The sequence below is a fragment of the Abrus precatorius genome, unplaced genomic scaffold (assembly GCF_003935025.1).
Source record: "Abrus precatorius isolate BTA unplaced genomic scaffold, Abrus_2018 Scaffold11, whole genome shotgun sequence".
In the NCBI taxonomy this organism is placed as follows: domain Eukaryota; kingdom Viridiplantae; phylum Streptophyta; class Magnoliopsida; order Fabales; family Fabaceae; genus Abrus; species Abrus precatorius.
This window is the reverse complement of record NW_020874303.1, coordinates 3,783,782-3,801,764: the sequence shown is the minus strand read 5'-3', so window position 1 is coordinate 3,801,764 and position 17,983 is coordinate 3,783,782. Positions and strand designations below refer to the sequence as shown.

General features: G+C 31.2%; 1 protein-coding gene across 1 annotated transcript; it reads right to left on the bottom strand.

The window, feature by feature from the left end:
- Positions 1 to 9,900: 9,900 nt before the first annotated feature.
- Positions 9,901 to 15,702, bottom strand: LOC113855470 (probable terpene synthase 2). The gene is made up of 8 exons (XM_027487117.1): positions 15,536 to 15,702; positions 14,833 to 15,115; positions 14,388 to 14,495; positions 11,666 to 11,848; positions 11,108 to 11,354; positions 10,832 to 10,967; positions 10,491 to 10,736; positions 9,901 to 10,326 (listed from the first exon to the last, which is right to left on the bottom strand). Exons 1-8 carry the CDS (start codon positions 15,659 to 15,661, stop codon positions 10,021 to 10,023), a joined length of 1,635 nt encoding a protein of 544 aa, XP_027342918.1. The 5' UTR covers positions 15,662 to 15,702; the 3' UTR covers positions 9,901 to 10,020.
- Positions 15,703 to 17,983: the final 2,281 nt, after the last annotated feature.

Below are 17,983 nucleotides of genomic sequence, written 5' to 3'. Positions count from 1 at the left end.
AATTTATATATGTGCGTGTTTGATAAAGAAATAAAGAAAATTAAATAAATAATAAATAATTAATGTAATAAAAAGTATATTAAAAAAATTATAAAATATTATTATATCAATGATATAACTATATAATTATTAAATAGCAGAAGAGTCGAAACAAAATGAAAAAAATTCAACTTGCAGGGACGGTAGCCTAACCTTGCCGTCTAAGTTGGAATTTAGAAGTGACATTCTGTGAAACTCTTGTTTGCTTTCGTTAATTTGGAAGGTTCAGGCGCTCCCATGTGTTGTATTCAAATAAATATGCCATACCCGATAAGATTGGGATCATTAAATTACATTAATTATATTTTCTCCCTAATAAGATAAACATTTTTAGTAATTTTTTACATTTTGGTTTCAAAATTTAAAATTAAAATATGCTTTTGAAATGATTAATCTAGTTATAAAATGTTTTAATTAGATTCTTTCAATAAATATTTACTACATTATATTAAATGTTTTTAATCAATTAAATATTTTACTTATAATAAATATTTTCTCATTTAAATATATATTATACTTTAATTTCTTAACCATCACTTAATAATACTTGTTGGTATTTACCTTTTAAATTTCTTTACAATTAAATTAAATTATATTTTAAAAATTCATATGTGATTTATTTAAATTAATAAATATTATTCTATTATTCATATTTCACACATTTAACAATATAAAATATTAAAAATATAATGTATTACTGTTATTTATTATTGGCATAATTTATTATTATTATTTAAATATATTTTATATTATTATCTATTAGCTTGTCTCATAAGTACCACATACTCAATCATATAAAAGATTATTTTACTCACATTTTTTTTTTTATATTTTACTGTAATTTTTATTTTATTGAATTTTATCTTAACTACTAAATAAACTAATAAAATTTATTAAACTCTACGATTATGTTTAGTAAACTATTTTACTTAGATAAAACTTATTTGTTAATTGAAAATTTTGTTTAACAAAAACAATTTTATTTAATAAGGTAGTTAAAATAAGTAATTCTTAGTACTTTTTAAAATGTTATAATAGCTTTTTTTTAAGTAATTTTTCAAATTTTAGTTGAAATTTTTTTTTATCTCTATTATTTTTAATAACTCATCTCTTTATCTTTTCATTTTGTGAAATTTTATTATAGTTATTTTTTATGTTCAAATTTAATAAACCACTTTATTATTAAATTTGATTATAATATGATAAAATTAGTATTAAATTTTGCCAAAGTTAAAAAGTTGTTATTGACAAATTCTTTTTTTATTTTTAAAAAATATTATTAATGATTTTATTTTTAAATTTTTTTAATATTTATTAAAAAATCACTCTCAACGATTTTTTACACTTTAAAATTGTTTATTATTTCATTCCTTAATATCTTTATTTGTGTTAAAAACTTTCATTTTTGAATTTTATATTTTGTAACTTTTTAAAAATTTGACATTTTAATATTAATTATTGGTAATTACCATATACAAATAAAAAACCACTCATGTAATTCACTGATGTATGATGTATGAGAATAATAAAAAAGCATAAACTGAGTTTAAATAAAAAGAAATAATTATATAAAAACTGTAAGACACTTAAAAAAAACATTTACTTATATAATTTGGATACCAATATAATTAATGTATTTTTTTTACTTAGATGTGATGCAATTTTTTTTCATTTATATCCGTGCATTCAACTGTTTATAATTTATTAAAATATAAAAAATGTTATAAAAATATGTTAATTATTTTTTAATAATAAATATATTTTAACGAGACATAAAAATGGGGTATCCTCTTTACCTTTAATAATCAAAATACAAAAAGGTTGGGAACATTGCTGATGTTGACTTATGAACTGTTGGGGTAACTAAGTATGGAAGCTTCCGCGTGTTTGTAATTGACTCAATTTCTGACTATCTGGAGACAGCTGATAATGTGTTTGCGCTTTGCATTATTACAATCTTACAGAGTTGAATTATTCACGTGAACTGCTGGCTTGTGTTGTAACTTTTATTTTATTTATTTGTTTATTTATTCATTCATTTTACTTTCAGCTAATCAAAGGTCTCCTTTCACGGCCACATTGAAGGTACAATCCTCTTGTTCTTAGCATCTCTATTTGGTTGCATGTTGTTGCTTTGACTCTTTTTCCCCTTCAATTGTCCTTTCTTGTTTTGTCTCGAGCTTTTGTATTAATAATAATATTCTCAAATTTATTTATATATTTTTATATCATCTATCACATTTTTTATTTATTTTTATCACTTTTTATCCCACTTTGTCGTACATATATCTTACATTCCATCGTGAGTGTAAGAATATTATTATTGTTTTTGTGTATAGTTAAATTTGTATTGTAACCTTACCTGGTACTATATACTCTTTAAAGTTCAAATTTACTTAAAAGATATTTCTATCTGATATCTTCCTCTTCATACAGTTACATTTTTAGATCTCCATTTGATAAAAGTGTTCGATATTTGTGCTACTTCGGCATCAACCCTAAATAGGAATCCTTCAATGACTACTGTGAGGAATTAAAAAATATAGAGATATTGTCTTTAAATATGAACCTGTTATAATAATTCATATTCCTATTTTTGGTTATCCTTTTTTGTTAAAACTAAAAGAGGTTGATTTTTTTTATCTTTATTCTATATTTTGTCACGTTTTTACATTAATTTTTTAAAATATCATCTTAAAATTTTGTTGTTAAAACAGGAGATTGTCAACGAAAGTATCAAAATAATGGTTAAAACGAGTCAATTTGTCTTAACTTATTCAAAAACAAGCTAGTCTGCCCTGTTTCATCTAAAGGTGGGTTGTAGAATAATGATGCATCCACCAAAGATAAAATAAAATAAGAAAGGATCGTTGAATCAATACATTAATGGATTAATTTATTAAAAATAAAAAATACAAAAACAATAATAAAATTATATTAATAAAAATTAACATTTAATTAATAAATAATTAGTTTTAAATTTTAAAAATTAAAAATGAGTTTGACAGGTTAGTCCGTACGACCTTACCATTGGTCCTTATTTTGACATGTTAAAATGGAGCAGGTTAAGCGAACAAACAGATCCAAAACATTCAATTTGATCCGCATTTTTAGTTAGGCAGGCTGATTCATTAAATCAAGCTTAGTTTAATATCTTTACTGTCATCATTAATGTGACATGAGAAGTTTCCCACCAAAGACATAATATGATTGTATTTTATTTTTTTTTATATTAAAGAGAGCAAAAAGTCTAAAAAAAATACAAAAGCCTAAGCAAACATTCTAGGCCAAGAAACTCCTAAAGAATCCAGCATTAGGAGGGATCAAGGGAAGAGAGAGCCCTAGTAAAATAAGATATGTCATCCTCAGTCCCATGTTTAGTTAACCAATTAGCACAATGGTTGGCCTCTCTCAAAATATGGTTTAGTCTAACAAACTTAAATCTCCTAAGAATGTTCCTAATTTTATCAATGATAAAAAAAACGGATGAGCACTACTTTGAACATTAGTTGCTAAGGAAATAGCATCCTTAGAATCACATTCAACCTAAATTACATTGATATTCCTAGAGACAACACTCTCATGACCCCAATAAATTTTTTAAAGTTCTACAGCAGTGGGGGAATAAGGAAGGAGTACCTTATAAAACCCAGCCAAAAAGGTCCCCTTATGGTCACGCAGCAAACCCCCGCAGCTAGAACTACCAACAGAAATAAGAGAAGCTCCATCAGTGTTCAGCTTGAATTGGTCCCTTGGAGGAGGAATCCACTTAACAAGGCTTCTAGGTTCCAAACCATCAACAGTATGATTCTGGTTGCCCCTGTCTCAAAGAACCATACAGTCAAAATCATTAATTATTTTGTTCAACAAAGCATCATAGAATAAATGAGAATTTTAAATAACCACACAGTTCCTATTACACCAAAGATTCCAACTGATTATATTAAACAATTTACTCTATGATGGAAACAAGGTAAACTGGATACTAGAGAGATTACACTTTTTCCAGTTATGAAGACCAAGACTGAAAAAAGAAGACCATTAGTCGAGAGAAATAAATCGATTCCAGATTTGGGAGGCACAATTACAATATCTGAGAACATGAACAACTATTTTAGGAGCTTCATAACACCTAGTACACAAAGGGAAAGAAGACATTTTGCCACTATATCTTTCCTCATTAGTCAAAAGCTTACCATGAGCAACTTTTCGACGAAAAAATTTTTGGAAGACACTCCCAATCCCAAACAAGTTTAAAAATATGATTATCATCCTGCCCACTTAAGTATTGACCAAAAATAACAGAATAGGCTGATTTGACTGAAAAAAATACCATTATTAGACAGTTTCCAAAAAAATTGGTCCTCATCCTGATTCATCAAAGGGGGAACAAGGCTAGCAATAGAATTGCAGATAGAAGGAGGAAGGACCTGGTGAATTCTATCCTAATCCCATCTACCTGAAGAACAAAAGAAGCTACAGGTTCATTCAAAACTTCTCCAACAAAAGGTTGAATAACATATTGAGACAGATTTTGGTAATTTGGAAGCCAAAAATCCTTCCAGAAATTAACAATCATCCCATTCCCTAAGGACCAACCCAATCCCTAACCGAAAGAACCCTCATAGCTTTCCAAAGAGGGGAGGTTTTATTATTAGTATTAATCATAGGCTTTTGCCTAAGGAAAACTTCTACTTCTTACACATGACCTGGGACCATAATTCAGAAGGACAAGAAATAAGCCTCCACCAGAGCTTCATGATAAAGGCTTGATTAACCAAAGCAATCCTTCGAAAATCCAAACCACCCTCACTTTTGAGTCTACAAATTTTATCCCAACCTATTAAATGATACTTCCTACCTCCCAAGGGTCGCCAAATAAAATTCTTACAAAGAGTATCAATTTCTTTACAAACAGATTTAGGGAAAAAGACAGTTTGCATAAAATAATTAGGGATGCTCATAATACATGACTGAGCAAAGGTAACTCTATCAGCCATAGATAACGAATTTATTTTCTAAACAGAAAGTTTTTTCCTAATTTTATCAATTATGAAAGCAAAATCATGTCTTAATAATTTTAAATTACTGAGAGTAAGATTTAAAACTAAGCTTTGTACTCAATTCCATAGGCAGACCAGTATCACAATTTTTAGAAAAATACACAAGATTTATCTTTATTGATAGACAACCCAGAAGCATAACATAATTCATTCAAAACCTCATAAATAACCCCAGCATTCAAATTATCAACTTTAACAATCAAAATAATATCATCAGCAAAAAATAAATGAGATAGCCTAAGACCCTCATTACTAACAGAAAAAGGGATCCAACAACCACTATTAATTTTATCCTGAATAAAATGAGCAAATCTCTCAAGACACATGACAAATAAGTAAGGGAAAATGGGATCCCCTTGCCTTATACCCCTGCCAGGTTTAAAAGATTCAGTCCTATAACCATTCTAGTTTAAAGACATAGATACAGAGGACACACAATATCTAATAATATCACACAACTTATTATTGAAACTTATGTTCTTAAGTGTATCTGCAATAAATTGCCACTTAAGCTTATCATATGCATTTTCTAAGTCAATCTTAATAACCATGAACCTACTACTAGCCTTCAGGGTATTAATAGAATGCAACAACTCTTGCAAGATAATAGTGTTGTCAATGCCTTGTCTCCCAGGAATAAAATTGGTTTGGCTGGCAGAAATGATATGAGGCAAAGCGCCTCTAATTCTATTGGCTAAGAGTTTAGTTATAAAATTATAACTAACATTGCATAAAGAGATAGGTCTAAACTATTTAAGAGAATCAGGATTATTAATTTTAGGTATAAGGGTAATTGTTGTATCATTGAGGCAATATTATTAGGGTTATCAAATATATCAGATACAAATTTACAAATAAAAAAGGCCAAGACCTCCAACTGATTTTTAAAAAGTAGAACATGTAACCCATCAGGGCCAGGGGCTTTCATATTGCCTATACTAAACAAAGCAGCTTTAATTTCATTTAAAGACAAATAAGCGTTTAAAACTAAGTTATCTTCTGCCCTAAGAGAAGGAAATCTAGAAATAGTATAGAGAGAATACCTATCAGGATTATGATCAATAAATAAATTCCTAAAATATCTAACAACTAGGTCCTGAAGCTTGAGAGGATCAAATTCCAAAGAATTATCCTTATTTCTAAGGGTACCAATCTAATTAGCAAACCTACGATTGATAACAACTCTATCAAAAAATTTATTATTCCTGTCTCCTAGCCTAAGCCAACTAGATTTATACTGATGAGCCCAAAAAACTTCCTCATAGTCCAGAATTTCTTGATATTCTTTTCACAAAGAAAGCATCAAATTATTGAGGAAAGGGTTATCCTGAAAGGATACCTTACAATGTATTCCTTAAATCCTATTTAACAATCTCATTTTTCTATTAAAAATGTTGTCAAACACAGTATGATTCCAATATGATATATTCCTAGTAAAGTTAACAACATTGTCAACCCAAGACCGAGAATTAATCCAGAAATTTCTAACTTGGATATTAAAATCCGTATGGAACAGCCAGGGAGTTAGAAACTTAAAAGATTTAGACTTAGGAAACCAGCTATCCTTATTTTTAATTCTCAACCATAAAGCTACATGATCATATTTGGGTATAGGAAGGTGAATGAGTGAACTGTTTTGAAAAAGCATCCTCCAAGAGTCATTAACCACAACTCTATCTATTCTTTCATTAATATTACCTCTTTGCCAGGTAAAAGGACTTCTTTTAAATTCCAAATATTGGAGGCTGCAAAAGTTAAAGCAATCAGCAAATTGTCTCATGAGATTCAGGTTAGCAGATCTGCCTCCAGACTTCTCATTTTTAAAGAGAATGGAATTAAAATCCCATGCAAGGCACCAGGGATAGTTTATAGTAGATCTAAATTCAGAAAGCAATTCCCAACACTTAGCCCTCAAACCCTCTTGAGGACTGACATAAACAGCAGAGAGAACCCAATCACTCTGACCATTCTGAATTTTCAAGTGAATAAAATAATTGTTCTTATCTAAGATGTCAACTTTAATTTTCCTAGAATTTCAGCAGCACTATATGCCCCTAGAGAACCCTACAACATCCATTTTAACAAAATTATCTAGGTTAAATTTCTTAATGATAGAATCAACTTTAATAGAGTTGACCCGCGTTTCAAACAAGGCCACAAACTCAAGACTATGAATATTAATGAGATCATTAATAAGTCTAAGAAAGGTTTTTTCCCCATGCACCCCTACAGTTCCAAAATAAGCAATTCATTAAGAATTAATAAGAAGATTTTGATACATCCTCAGGATGTTGGGCAGCTCTTAACACACTACTTTTAATACCTATAAGATTAGCCTTTTTATTGTCATCATTACTAGAATTATCTAATTCCATTAACAAGGGAGGATCTGGAGGTTTATCAGGAGGGATATGAGCTAGATGGTCTCTGCCCCTCCATAAAGAATCAGAATTTAGGCCAATAATATCCTGAATACTATGCCCTAGATCCTTATTATCCTGAAGGCCTTTTGCAAAAGTAGACATAAGTCTTAAATCTGCCATATTATCCTGACTATAACCATTATTTCAAAATTCATGGGAATTGCTAGTAGTGGTGGTCTTACCATAACAGCCACCACCTTATTCTTCTGGGCCAAATTTAGCCCCACTTGAGATAATCTTACCTCTAGGTCCTTTCTTAGCTTGATTTTCTAATTTAATGTGATTAACATACTTACCTATCCGCTTATTTGCAGCTAAATCCTTAGAGGCGAGGGCTTTACTTGGGTAACCTTCAGGTATCTTTTCCTGACTGACTCCTGGAACCAGAGATTGATCCTCTACATTTGTATCTAAAACATTGTATCTAGATCCAAAGATTAAGTCTTTAGATTTTCCATTTTTAACACTAGGTCCAGTAGAGGAAGAGGAATTGGGTTTTTTCCTAAATTGTTTCTTAGCTAACATCCAGGAACCAAACTGGCTCTCATGATCCTCATCTCCATTTACATGGTTATCTAAATCCATATCCTTACTCAGTCTTGACTTACCCTCAATGTTATCCTCACATTTGTGTAAGTTATTAGTATTTGTCCCCTCATTTCCTAAATCAGGATGATTATTCCTAGTCATATCTACACATTGTTCTTGTCTATGCCCATACTTACCACAGGAAAAGCAAATCAGATACAAACCCTCATATTCTACCTTAAATTCCTGACCTAGGGCCCTAAAAGCAGGAACCAATTTCTTCCTAAAGTCTATCTCAGTACAAATTCTAGCAAATTTACCTCTGGACAGTAAAGAGGTATAGGGGTCTATTTTAAGCATGTCATGAATTCTGACCCACACTGCAATTTTTCTAAGGAAATAGTCTTTGGTCCTAAAGAGAGGCATTCACCTCTACACCAAAAGATAGTGGTCAAGAATCAACCATGGGCCATCAAACAAAGCAAACTTGTAATCATCTAAGTTTCCAAATTTAACTAAGAAGAACTCACTATTCAAATCTAGAATTTTTAACTACCCGTTTTCTCCCTAAATATTATTTAGTCTCTAACTAAGAAAATTATAGCTAACAAATTTACCTATGAGCTTAACTATCAGAGTAAATTTCCATGGATTACACCACCCCTCATAATCTTCTAAAGGGATCTTGATATCGGGACAAAGATTTTAAAGCATAGAAGAAGATTCATCATGTTCATCTAACTTAAGAACAATATTAAAATCATCCAATATCGATTTTATAATATCATCATCATTTAAAACAAGATCAATATCACGAGACCTTAGCACCTTGTCCTTATAAGAAGAATATTCAGAAAGGTTAGGATTATGAACAAAAAACATCTGATCAGTCGTCAGAGCCTCAAGGCCAGGACCTTCTTGCATATAACCCTCTAACGGATCTAAAAACACATTCAAAGCAGTCTTCACCTTCTTCGAGTTTTGGCCGTCTAGATCTACCCCATCACTTGATCGTTTTTCCACCTCGCTTCACTCCATCCTTCAAAAGCCACTGGAGCAGTGGCAAAAAATCAGCACTGAAAGATCACAAAAAGCCCTTCTTCACAGAGGACTCAGGCTTAGAGAATGATAAAAGCACAAAGGCCCTAGGGCGAGAACCCTAGCGACGCCTCTCCACACTTTGCTAAAACGAAAGAAAGAGTCTTGGAGCCCAAAAAAACCCTAGCAGGGCATAAGAAAAAGACACAGTGCGATCACTAACTCTTTCTAGAGATATAATATGATTGCATTATATACATTTTATATTTTCAAGTGTATATTTTATCTTTAACTCTTTATAATTACGTTTGCTTAACTCCTTTCTTTCTTTTTTTTCATCTTAGCTAACAAACAATTGTCATTTTTCTGTTCTGAAATTTTATATTCACCGGATAGCTTTCTAAATCTATTAAATTTTAAGAACTGGAATAGACCTTTAGAGAAGTAGAATTTAAAGAAGGAATTCTTAATGGGAAGTTCAACAAGGTGAGGCTAATCTCTTTAACAAAAGCACTAATTGAATTATGCACATTAGGTTTCCATAAAACTATTCACGTTTCTTGCCTGCTTGTCTAGTGTCTTAATTTTTTTTTTGGCGGGAGCATTTAGTAGTTATTTGGCATATATTCCAACCAAACATATTTTATCAAAATAATTGAGTTAAATTTTATAGGCTTAACTAAAATGAAGCAGCTTCTGATTTTTACATTAGACATATCAAACTTTATAGGGTCTTGGTACTACAAAGAACATCGCTTGTCACAACTCACACATTGAGCATTTAATGTAGAGATTCATTTCCCACCTAGTTTACTCACAACTCACATTTGTTTATAGTTGCTAGTACTTAACACTTTGATAGTACATCTACTAAATGTTACTAACAAGATATAATATGTGTAACTTATTAATGTGTTAAATTGTTGCTCCTACTGGCGTTGCTTGATGCAAATGGGATCCACAAGAAGTGAAGAGACGCAATCTGTCAGTAATTCCCCATTTGTGAATTTATCCTGGTGATTTTCATATGTAAACTCAGACATACGTGCCAAATTAACTACACAATCGAGCACAAACTTTGGTATATCATTTAGCTTGAGGTACTCTTCATTTATATCCTTCCAGCAATCTTCCACGTCCATGTGAATGAGATTACAGGCCTCTTCTTGTGAAATGCCATATTGCTTCATGCAACATTCCACAGCTGAGGCAACATGCACTCGTTGCTGCTCAAACTAATCAAAGCAAATCCAAAAGTTCAATTAGGGGTGTAAAAACTGACAATTTTTGTTAATTAAGCCAAATCTAGGTTCATATAAATATTCTGATTTAATGAATAAATAGTTATGGATATCTCCAATTAAAACTCAAATTTCAATCAGAAATGAAATATTGGTACCTTATGTGAGGCCATGTCATCTAAGACTCTGCCAATAACTGATACAGCTTTAATGATTTTTGGATCACTAAAAATCCAATCGAATACATGTTCTGTTGCAAACTCTCCCAGGCCAATAAATGATGTTATCATTAAAGGGAAAGTAGAAGTTAAAACCCCATTAACTATATACTCATCATATGTTGGAATGTAACCCTGATGGCACCATTTTGCTTCAACCATGTAGCCTTTTATTAAGTTACTAAACTGCCGCAAAATAACCAATATACATTTATCAGCTAAACTGAATCTATAAAAAAAAGCATTCAAGTAAGAAAATAGAAATTGGAATATAATCATACAGCTTTTTTAAAATTTGGCACCACAAAGCTTGCACTCTCGGCTGTTATCAACTCCATTTCTTCGCACAATTCTACAATTGTATCAAATACTACTTTCATGCACTGTGGAAGAGATCCAATGGGACTAATATCCCATCTGAAACGAAAAAGAAAATCAATAAAAAAGGTGTTAAATAAATTTATCACGAGCTAAATGTTAATCATGTTACTTTAGTCCTCCCATTGACTATATAATATATATAACTACATAAGCTATATTTTGTGAAGCATATCAACCTCTGGATTGCTTCTGTCAAGAGTTCAAGCTCCTGAACTGTGCCAAAAGCATCATAAGTATCGTCCACGAGAGAGATAACAGCAGTCAATTTTCCGCCAAACATTCTTCCATTGCTACATGGAGGCTCGAAAGACATGGCCAACGGCCAAAGGTATGCCTCTACCAACCTCTGAAGTATGGGTACTCCAATTTTTGCAACGTACCGGTACCGGGTACGTACTGGGTACGGGTACGCATAGGATACGGCTGGGTACGTACCCGGTACGTACCCAAACACTTTTGCAAACAAAAAATAATGGGTACGTCGACGGGTACTCGAGTACGTTAATGGGGTACGGGAAATGAGAATTTTTTTGCAAAAAACCAGAAAAGTTTGTTAGGTTTTATTTAGGCCCAAAATCAACCCGTTCTCCCAATCTTATTTCGCACAGTTCACCCTCCACTTTCAGCCTCCAAATCGTGACTTCTCTCATCCTCCATCAGCGGCACAGCAACGGTGTCCAGCGGCATCCTCCATCTGCAAAACTGCTCCCGTCTTCCATTTGCAAAAAGCTAACGCCCGGCAGCATTTAGGGCAGCGTCCTTCAATTTAGTGGCGGTAGCAACGGCGTCCAGGGCAGCATCCTCCATCTGCAAAACACCAACGTGTCCAACAGCGTTCAGGGTGGTGTCCAGCAGCGGCAGCGACAGCGAGAGCGGCGTCCAGCGTAGCAGTGTCCAGCGTCCAAACCCCTTCCAACCTGCACACACCACTCTGTTCAGTGTCAACCCTCAATTGCTCCAAGGTAAATTTTAAATTTTTAATTAATCTCATGTGTTAGGAATACTAAACTTGATCTGAATTAAATAAATTAGTGATTCAAGTTTATTAATTTATTTTGTAACAGATGCAATCACAATATTCTAGTAGTGGGTCTGGTAGTGGTTCTGGTTCTAGGACATCCAGTAAATTTTCCACGGGATCAATTGAGGGTGAAAATCCTCTTTGAGGTTATGTAACTTTGCTACAAAGTAAAAAAGATGGTAGAGGAAATGCAAGTTGGAGTTGCAACTTTTGTCAAAGAACTTACAAGGGTTCTTATTTTAGAGTGAAATCTCATTTATTGAAAGAAAGGGGACATGGGATAGCTACTTGTTTATCTGTCACAGATGAATATTTACAAGAGATGAAACAACTTGAAAGAGAGGCTAGTAAAAAATCAAAGTTTGTGGATGTTCCTTTGCCTATTGGAACTACAAGTTCAAACCCCCCTATAGCTGATAGGAGCAAGAGAAGAAGAGCAATTGAAAGTCCATTAGGAAGGGCATTTAATAATGAGGCAAGAGACCATTTATCATGTGAAATAGCCAGAATGTTTTATTCTGCAGGTTTACCATTCAATATTGCCAGAAATCCTCATTTTATTAGTGCATTCACATATGCTGCAAACACTTCTATTTCGGGATTTCTTCCTCCTTCTTATAATGCTATAAGGACTAGTATGTTGCAAAGAGAAAAGGCTCACATTTTAAGGTTACTTCAGACTCGGGACCTATGTTCTTGAAAGCTATTGATGGTTCTGGTGAATATAAGGACAAGCATTACATTGCTAATTTAATTTTGTCTACAATTGATGAGGTTGGACCACAAAATGTTGTTCAAGTCATTACTGATAATGCTCCTGTTTGCAAGGCAGCTAGATTAATTGTTGAATCTATCCATCCTCATATTTTTTGGACACCATGTGTTGTACACACTTTAAATCTTGCCCTCAAAAACATTTGTGCACCAAAAAATACACCAACTAATGAGGTTGTTTATGGTGAGTGTAGTTGGATTTGTAATCTTGCTAATGATGCTTATTTTATTAGAAATTTTATAATGAATCATTCTATGAGACTAGCCATGTTTAATGCATTTGTGCATTTGAAGCTACTTGCAATTGCTGAGACTAGATTTGCCTCAACCATTATTATGTTTAAAAGATTGAGAACTATTAAGCATGGTCTCCAATCTATGGTTATTAGTGAAGAATGGTCTCACTATAAGGAGGATGATGTTGAGAAGGCTACAGTTGTGAAAGAAACAATTTTAAATGATAGTTGGTGGGATAAAGTTGATTATGTTCTAAGTTTTACAAAGCCCATTTATGATATGCTTCGTTGTTGTGATACTGATAAGCCAAGTCTTCACTTAGTTTATGAGAAATGGGATTCTATGATTGAGCAAGTGAAGTTAGCAATATATCAACAAGAGGGTAAGGAGTTGAATCAACATTCATCCTTTTATGATGTGGTTTATAACATCTTAATTGATAGATGGACTAAAAGCTACACACCTCTTCATTGTTTGGCTCATTCACTCAATCCTCGGTAAAATTTAATTAATTTAGTTTAGTCCTTTTACTTTATTTACTTTTTTTTTCAAGTTCCAATTGACTTATTTATATACTTTATAATTTGCATAATAGGTATTATTGTAGACAATGGCTTGAGGAAGCTCCAAATCGACTTCCACCACATAAGGATAATGAGGTTTGCATAGAGAGAAATAAGTGCCTTCGAAGGAAAGGTTAGAGGCAACTACTGAGTTTGTTAAATTCTCAAGTTCTTCTGAAGAGCTTGGCCAATTTGATTCTTTGCAAGATAGGTGGAACTTAAAACCAAAAGAATGGTGGGTTATGTATGGAGCTGCAATTCCTAAACTTCAGTCCATAGCCTTGAAGCTTCTTTCACAACCATGTTCTTCTTCTTATTGTGAAAGAAATTGGAGCACATATTCCTTTATCCACTCTTTGAAAAGAAATAGGCTTAATCCTAAAAGAGCTGAAGATTTAGTATTTGTACACACAAATCTTCGTCTGCTTTCAAGGAAAAGTAAGAATTATTCTGAGGGTGAATCTAGAATGTAGGATATTGGTGGAGATGAATGGGATTCAATTGAAGGTGTTGGGATTCTTGAAGTTACTAGTCTTTCTCTTGATGAACCAGATCTAGAGACAGTTATTTTTACTGATGATGGGGAAGGAAATAATGAGATTGACACTATTAAAGTTTGATTTTCTTAATTATGTTTTAGTATTATCATGTCATGTTGAACAATTTAAGTATTGTAATTTGTATTGTAAGATGTTTTATTATCTTTGTGGACAAATATATGCCTTTTTTATGTTATATAATATATGATATGTTAAAATTTGTGTGTTTTTATTTTATATATAATTTTTTATATTTTTTTAATTGACGTACCCCGTATCTTAATTTTTTTTAAAATGCTGTATCCCGTACCCGTATCCGTACCCGGTACCGGTACAGTACTCGTATCCATGCAACATTGCAACCCTTGAACATCGTTGGCGAGTGTTTCATAGAAATTTCCTCGGTCATTTTTGAATTTGTTAAATACATCTGTTCGATTTATCAAACATAAGAAATAATACCTCTTTAAGGGAATTTGAGTTTTGAGATACATATAATTACTGACGTATATATATAACTACTAGGTTAAAATAAATATTTAATTTTATATTTTAAATAAAGTAAATTTTAATTCTTATACAAATGTTTTGTTAAGCTTTAATTTTTGACAATTTAATTAACATCATTAAAAATTGTTGTTGCCGGTAAGAAATGGTAATTTAATGAACAATTTAAAAATAAGTATAAAATTTATATATATATTGTAACTACCAGTATATAGTATATTTTTCTTATTTAAATATCATGGGCGTAGCTTTATACATACCTGATGAAATTTGATATCCTTGTTGCCAAAGCAAACGAAAGAGTAAAGCAAGAGAGTGGGGATCGAAATCTTCACTGATGGCGTTATTTTTTGTGAAATTGTTATGAATTTGTTCCAATATTTGGCTAATTTCTCGTTGAAAATGATAGTAGACACCCAAACGTTGGAGTGAGTCAATGAAGTTTAACTTGTGTGTGATATTTTGATTGATTGGTGATTGAAGCATCTTTTTCACCTCGTCTCTTAGTATTTGAACATGCTGCTTCATATTGTCATTGACTTCCTGCAAACATAGTTGCATTCAATTAACCGTTGGTAGAGATCATTTGGTAAAATGTTGAATTTACATTTGTAACTGTTGTGATTAATAAAATTGTATGAGATTATTTATGATCCTGACAGCAACAGTAGTAAGAAGCTCAGATTAACATAACAATTCTGTTCTCCTATTTTATAAACACTCCAGTCCCCAATTTTATCTCTATCATATTTGTTAAGAGAGAAATACAACACTTGAAGAAAGAAAGAAGTACAGTTAAAAACTTATTTTAAGCATATAAAAATAATAAATTTTTATTAGAGGACTGATTGCAAGATAAAAAAATGTTGCAAATTTTACATCATTAAAGTACCGTTAAAAAAAAAAATAGAGATATGTATATCTGTGAAACAATGAGCGTATATATGAAGAAAATGCAAATACCATAGATTCTGAAGCATATTGAAGGAAAAAATCTCCCCACATGGAAGGAGCATAATTGACGCAAGGTCGCCTGAGATCAGACACTGCATGTTGGGTAGAAGCAAGCGTTGAAGCTGGAAGCGACATCTTAATTTCTGTTTTAATGGAAAAATGGTTTAGTTTATGTATCAAACTCCCAACTCACCCCGTGACAGAGTCTTCGACGCTTATCACCACTCATCATTTATCCTTTCTGAAATTATATTCAAATCCCCAAATTTCAAAACAAAAATAAACCAAGACAATGCATAATTGTACTATTTATACATCACATGTTAAATTATTCATAATTTCATCATAACAGTGTTTATATTGTATTAACAATTAATTTCTTTATTAGTAAATTTTTCATTAAAATTTATTTATGGGTTACAATCAATTGTGATTTTTATTTTGTTAAAAACGGACTAATATTGTGATTCATTTGACGATGTTTAAGCCTATTAATAATGTGATCAATTACTTATAGGTTTTTAACACTTAAAATTGATCTATGTGGGATATAGTGTGGGCTTAACCTCTAGGTTTATGATGGGAAGTGCCTAGGGTTAATAAATATAATGGCTAAGTCCCTATTGCCGTCACGAAAACACATTCCACTGCTCTCTAGGTTTGCTCCATTGAGAACCTAGGATTAGAAGAGCGTGATTAGGCAAAGGTAGATCGTTTACGATATAATTCACAATGTCTACAATAAGTAAGTGACTTTACTACCGCTTCACAATTGATATTTTAAATTTATATAATTAGATTCAACTCAATTTATTCATACATTTGGTATCAGAGCCTATCATTATATGATTTAGAATTCAATTATTAATTTTTAATTAATCTGAATTTAGATTAAATTACGCAATATGTATTATTTTTTTGCTGCTTAAATAGGTGATGTTCAATTCTTAAAATTATATCAACTTTTATTTCAATATTGAATTATTGCCTATGTCATTTATGTCGTTAATATATATTATTGTAATTTTATTTCTAAAATTGAATTATTGCTATTTCTAAATTGAGTTCAATGAATGAATTTAAATTCACGTCAAAGAATTTTTCAATGCCATTGTTATTGCATTGTAATATTTAATATTTTAATACCTTGAATTGAATAAATTAATTGCTACGTCGTAATACTTAATATTTCAATGCTTTTCAATTAAATATGAATATTTTATATGCTTATTTCAATTTTGCTGCGAGCATTGTTTTCAATTACACTTGCTTGAAATCTCTAATTCCAATTTAATGCGTTGCTATGTGCTACTGCTATTACCTTTGTTATTTTCAATTTCAATTTGATGCATTACTATAGTATGATGTTTTCAATTTGATATTTATGTTATTGTTATTGCAACTAATACCATATTTTTAATCCGATAGTTGCGTTATTGTTATCGTGTTTGTTACAAATTCTTCCGCTGTCGTAATGTTAATTTTTCAAATTTTGAATTCAAAATATTTTGATCCTTTTTTTTGTATTATTATTATTATTGTAATTTTGGATTACATGTATTATTCTTGTTGTCATCTTAAATTACATGTATTATGTTGCTTTCCAAAATTTGAATTTTATGATATTCTTCCATTGGGTCAATTGTCATATAAAATTTATGTATTTCAATTTTCAAATTTTGAATTCAGTATTCTACTGCATACTGTCATAATATGTGATACGTTCTTGTGATGCAAATTTTGAAGTATTATATTATGTTATGTTGTTGTCATTCATCGTTGATTTGTCAATTTTATAACTTATCAAATTTTGTAATCGCTGTTTGTATTCATTAAGGGTCAATTTTGAATCACATGTCGATTGCGTTAATATAATATATATATTATAATATTTGATTTTTTGGCTGATATCTTGTTACATTTCTAAATCTATTGATATTTGCTTCTAATATTATTTGAATATGCGTTAATAATTTTTTTTTTTTGTTTATATGTTTAACGTACATTAATTGTGGAGTTACGTAATTCAATGAGTATTTGTTTGATATAATTTAATTTTAAAATTACCTGATTCAATGTGAATGTCATATGGCCATTTTAATTTTGAATGAATCACGTTATGTGTGTGTTTCCCATAGCTAATTTTATTTATTTTTAATTATGTTTCGCAAATCAGCTCTCCATTGTTACTAGCGCTTCAATTTTAATTTTTAATAATTGAATTATTCTGCCGTTGCCTACGACAAATTACTACGCATTTTGTTTTTAATTGATTTATGTGATCTAATATTTATGCAATATCGTTAGCAATTGCAACTGCTATTGCTGAGCGCTTGCTTTGAATTATGTGATGCAATGCTATGTTGAGTTTATTGCCATATATGGATATTTTGCTGCCATATGGGTTAATAATCAAAATAAATTAAAATTTAAGTTGAAAAGAATCAAACATGATAC